This window comes from Selaginella moellendorffii, unplaced genomic scaffold (genome assembly GCF_000143415.4).
Source record: "Selaginella moellendorffii unplaced genomic scaffold, v1.0 SELMOscaffold_32, whole genome shotgun sequence".
Lineage (NCBI taxonomy): Eukaryota > Viridiplantae > Streptophyta > Lycopodiopsida > Selaginellales > Selaginellaceae > Selaginella > Selaginella moellendorffii.
Genome location: NW_003314293.1, coordinates 1136431 through 1141090, shown reverse-complemented (window position 1 = coordinate 1141090; position 4660 = coordinate 1136431). Strand labels below are relative to the sequence as shown.

Below are 4660 nucleotides of genomic sequence, written 5' to 3'. Positions count from 1 at the left end.
ATTGCACCTTGCCCAAGAAGCGCTATACATCATTCACACACTTTGGAGTAAGGAACTTTAGAATAGCCACAAGTTTGTCAAGATCAATTTATAAACCTTCACGAGAAATATAGTACCCAAGATAAGTTGTATCCTTGGGCCCAAATACGCACTTCGACCGCTTCAATTTTAAACCAACATCCCATAGCCGATACAACACTTTACAAACATTACAAATGTGCTTTTCCGATGTCCCCTCCGAATGAATCAAGATATCATCAATGAAGTCAGCAGTCACCTTCGGCATATCGCAAAGAACCTCGTCCATCATCCATTGGAAAGTTGCTGGAGCATTGTTCAAACCAAACGGCATCACCAAGAACTCGTACAAACCAAACGATATACAAAAAGTAGTCTTAGGAATATCTTCTTCGGCCATTGGTACTTGCCTGTACCCAAAAGCAAGATCTAGCTTAGTGAACCAACGACTTCACCCCAGATGATCCAAAAGATCAGTAGTGTGAGGAAGAGGATACACATCCGGGATCGTCACTTCGTTTAACGGATGATAGTTGATGCAGAAACGAATACTCCCATCAGGCTTCATCACAAAATGAGGTTCACATGCCCAAGGACTCCGTGACTTCTGAATAACACCCTTCTCCAACATCTCCTTGATGTTTGCATGTAAAATCTTAATCTCCTTGGGTGACTGACGACAAATAGGAACCTTGATTGGACGAACATCCCTAGTTGGAATCGGATGACATGTGGCAATCTTGGCTCCAGATGATAAGTCAAATTCAAAGAGATCAGAATACTCTTTCATGAGCCAGTCAACTGCCGCAACACAAAGATTGTTGGAAGGATCGGAAAAAGGAAGAGCAGAACAATACGGAAACATAGAAAGAAATAGTGGGGGGACAAAAATAATGGAAGTAAAGGGACGAAGAGGTATAAAAATGAGAGGAATAAATGAAATATAAGGAAATATGAGACAACGGGGAGAAACCTTAAAGTCACACTTGGCACGATTGTGCTGCAACCAATCCATACCAAGGATGAGGTCAAAAGTTTGACTCGGCACCACCCATATGACTACAACCTAAGCTCGAGATCACCCACATGCACAACTAGGTGCGCTTTATCCGGTGCACATGCATGTATACGGCCTTTGCCATAAAAAATGAAAATTGGCTCCACCACACGACACAAATGTAGACAGCAACGTGTGGCAATAGGTCGAGCAATAGAAGATAAACTTGAACCTATATCAACTAGCACAGAGAGAATAATTGGAGACCTCTTGTTATAAAAATGAGTTTGAAAAGTAAACACTAGATGAACTAGTGCCAAGTGAACCCCTTAATAATACTCTTGAAAAAAAAATTTCACTATACTAATATTAATACATGGCATCGTAATTGTACACTTAAACCTCACAATGCTAATTATAGTATTATTTTATGACTTTATCTAATCTATTCAATATTGTATATAAGGAGGGGTTTCAACCCTAATTAATATACTTATTTCTATATCCTGAGCACTCACAGTATATGTTTAAATGAAATGAAAAAAACTTTTGAATATATAAATAAAATTAACAAGCGTCTTCAATTTATTATGGATAACTCAACACTTTCCTTTAAAAAATATAATCTTTAACTCTCATTTAATTGTTTTAAATAAATTTAAAACAATAATATAAATTTCATAATATAAATTTCTTAAACATAGCCCTAACCTCCCCCCGATCGTGCCACGCGGGTGCCGGGCGGCGGCTGAATACCCTCTAACCTAACTGTTGGCGGCTAAGGATGGCGTCCTCTTCCGCGTCGCTTCAGGAGCTTGAGCGTTCCATCCGGGCTGTGGGCACTGAAATCGAAGAGCTGGGAGAGCAACTGAAGTGTGAGAAAGATCCTGAAGAGAGAAAGCGTCTGTGGGGGGCGAAGTGGCAACTGCGGGAGAAGGAGGAGCAGCTGCGGGAGAAGGAGCTTCTCCTGCTCAAATCTAATGGTACTTTTTCGCTATGCGCGATCTATTCACTCCTACTAGCCTTGCCCCAATCCAGCTGCTTTCCTCATCATCTACAGCTCTGCCGCAAAAGCCCCAAGTGTGCGTCTTTGTTTCGTTGCATTTTGCCGATCGCAAAAGCCAGGCGTTGCAATCCCATTTTAGACTCGAGGTTGCACTTCCATTATTTTGTATTTTACCCATTGTATGTGTTCTTAGTTTCTGATTTTCCCCGCCACCATGCATGCTCATTTTGTTTCTGCCGTTTTTTTTTCTCCGTTCTAAGCTTGTGCTTTTGTCTTGTGCAGCTCAAGAAATTCCAACTGCTGGTGAAGTATTAATCGAGGCTCTCCCCCGCGTAGACGCTTTTATCCAAAAGGCCCGGGAGTCTATCAAGCAGCTTGGAGCTGTGCCCACAGTGAAGGGGAAGCCCAGCCTACTTTTAGCGGGCTTGGGAACAAGCTTTCTGACGCAGTCTGGTGATCTGGGCAAGATGCTAGACAGTAAAGGTCCGGTGGTTTCTGTGGTGGGCACATCGGGTTCAGGGAAAACAAGGACGTTGCTGGAGCTTCTCTGTTCGAGAATTGGGCTTTACTTCGTAGCTGACATGCAGGGTAACTTTGGGTTTGAGGACTTAACATTATTGCGCAGCTTGGTTCTGGAAGGCGTGGCATATGACGTTCGAGCTGCTCTAGCTCAGTCGGTAGTACGAGCTTCAGTTTTAGCTCGGTTATTTCTACTTAAGCGTTGTCTTGAGGTGAAGTTCTCGGCACGGGAATGGTTGCTACTCCAGCTTCTGGGAAGTCAGTTTGTGCAGGTGGATATTTGCAGGGATTTAACGGGGTCTTTGCTCGTCAAGTTGGAAGCTCTAGGTGTAGTGAGAAGGCAGGAAACCTTAGAGGAAGAGATCAATGAGCAGTGGCAGCAGGTTATAGGGATGGCTACTGATGTAGTCGTTGTGTTGGATGAAGCGCAGGCGCTCTTCGAGTTGCACAAAGATCAGTTTAAGCCTTTTGGCGGAGGGACTGGGACGAGGAGTTCGTTCCATCAAGTGTATGAGGCACTTAGCCGGCCTTCCAGAGGTGTGACTGCCAAGCTGCTGCTCTCGGCTACTTGTTTGGCCGGATACAAGGAAACGGAGGTTTTCTCGCCGGCAATTGCCAAACAGCTGTTACGGGGTCCTGCTTTCTGTTCCTTCGGCAAGTTTCGAGACACGGGCGACATGTACAAGTACATGAAGAATTTTGTCGCTGTCGACGACACTGTTGATGAAGAGTTGCTCCAGAGGTTCGTAGGGAGATACAGACCACTGGCTCTGGTTCTTGAGGATTTTCTGGAAAAGCAACGCTCTCTCAATGAGTCGCTTAAGAGTGTCCGATCGATGCTCACGAAGGAGGACTGGGAAGGATCTTACGTCACGGTTTTGAAGCGCATCCAGGTCCAGATTCACGGTGTGGAGCTGATCCAATTGTGCCGGATGATATGTCTGACAATCCAATATGTTGGAAAGTACTACTGCACCAGGAAAGAGGAAGTCGAGCTGATTCACCATGGGCTAGCTTATTTGGATGCTGTTGATGTGGATAAGGGAGAGTTCGGGCTGGAAGGAACGATCGAGGAACCACTCGTGTTGGAAGCGCTTGAGTACTATTTCCGTGAGGACAACGCCCTTCTTCACATAATGAATCGTCTCAATTCACCATCGGCAGGATTCAACCTCGAGATAGCTGCAGCAGATGCTCTTTGCAGTTTTCTTTCGGCTGGCAAGTTCAGTAATCATCCTATCTTTGAGGGCGCGACTGCTTTACCAGACATCTTCTGCCAGCAGCTGAGGTTGTGGTCAGCAGACAGCCTTCGACTGGTGTGTAGTACCAAGGGAATGACGAGCTACCTCGCTGGTGGGGTGGGAACAGCAAAGGTTCTCCACCCGGAATTCCTAGCAGGTCCAGATCTGGTGATCCCACTGAAGACGGAAGACAACAAGGAGCTGATCCTCTTTGCACAGTTCAGACTCCTGAACTTTCTTGACAAGAAGAAGTTCGAGCAGGGCGTGTCGACGACGAACCCTGAGTTCATATTCAGGTCTCGCAAGGCAGCAAAACTGAGGGCAGAGTTCAAGGAGGAGGTTGGTAACCGCTGGTGGAAGAACGGCATTATCAGGTTGATGGTAGTGTATCCAGCAGTCTTCAAGAAGGAGCGTATGCCTCCTGCTGTTGAGGTGATTCCTGCTGCAGGCGGTGTTGGTCCCCAGCTCAAGATCATCATTCATGCTGGCAACGCAAAACAATTGTTTTCTCAGGAGTAAGTGGTCTTCATCTGTGTAGTGTGATTGTTGCTAACTTGTTTTGACAGTTTGGTAAAATTTCTAGGCGTGTACAAGGGTTTGAAAGTTGGAGAGCCCAACTCCTTGGGACGTGCAGTTGGTAAAGTGCTGGCATTGGACTTGCATCACTCTCTCATGGACAGGCCTAGGAGGAAAAGAGATTTCGATGTAGCCTTCACTGAACCGGAAGACTACTGGGGTGATGAGGAAGGAATGGAGTTGGATGTATAAACTGGCAACTGTAAACAGGTAATCTAGTGTTATTACAAGTTAAAGAGTAACTTGATTGATTTCACTTCTTCTCCTTCAGGCATGCTGGACAAAGGTGTCTTTAATTCTATG

The 4660-nt window shown here is 45.3% G+C and overlaps 1 protein-coding gene across 2 annotated transcripts; it reads left to right on the top strand.

Moving 5' to 3' along the window:
• The first annotated feature begins 1732 nt into the window (after nt 1-1732).
• LOC112348768 lies at nt 1733-4654 on the top strand. 2 transcript variants are annotated; one of them, XM_024681954.1, is made up of 4 exons: nt 1733-1998; nt 2304-4296; nt 4348-4567; nt 4629-4654. In XM_024681954.1, exons 1-3 carry the CDS (start codon nt 1800-1802, stop codon nt 4547-4549), a joined length of 2394 nt encoding a protein of 797 aa, XP_024537722.1. In that variant the 5' UTR covers nt 1733-1799; the 3' UTR covers nt 4550-4567; nt 4629-4654. The 2 variants fall into 2 exon arrangements, with proteins under 2 accessions (XP_024537722.1, XP_024537723.1); XM_024681955.1 differs by lacking the exon at nt 4629-4654 and having other exon boundaries at nt 4365-4507.
• Nucleotides 4655-4660: the final 6 nt, after the last annotated feature.

Bases quoted from the DNA above. Each gene is read 5' to 3' on its own strand.
- LOC112348768 (XM_024681954.1), top strand. From the start codon at position 1,800: ATGGCGTCCTCTTCCGCGTCGCTTCAGGAGCTTGAGCGTTCCATCCGG. The intron at 1,999-2,303 runs GTACTTTTTCGC...TGTCTTGTGCAG, and splicing joins TCTCCTGCTCAAATCTAATG to CTCAAGAAATTCCAACTGCT. The intron at 4,297-4,347 runs GTAAGTGGTCTT...TTGTTTTGACAG, and splicing joins AAACAATTGTTTTCTCAGGA to TTTGGTAAAATTTCTAGGCG.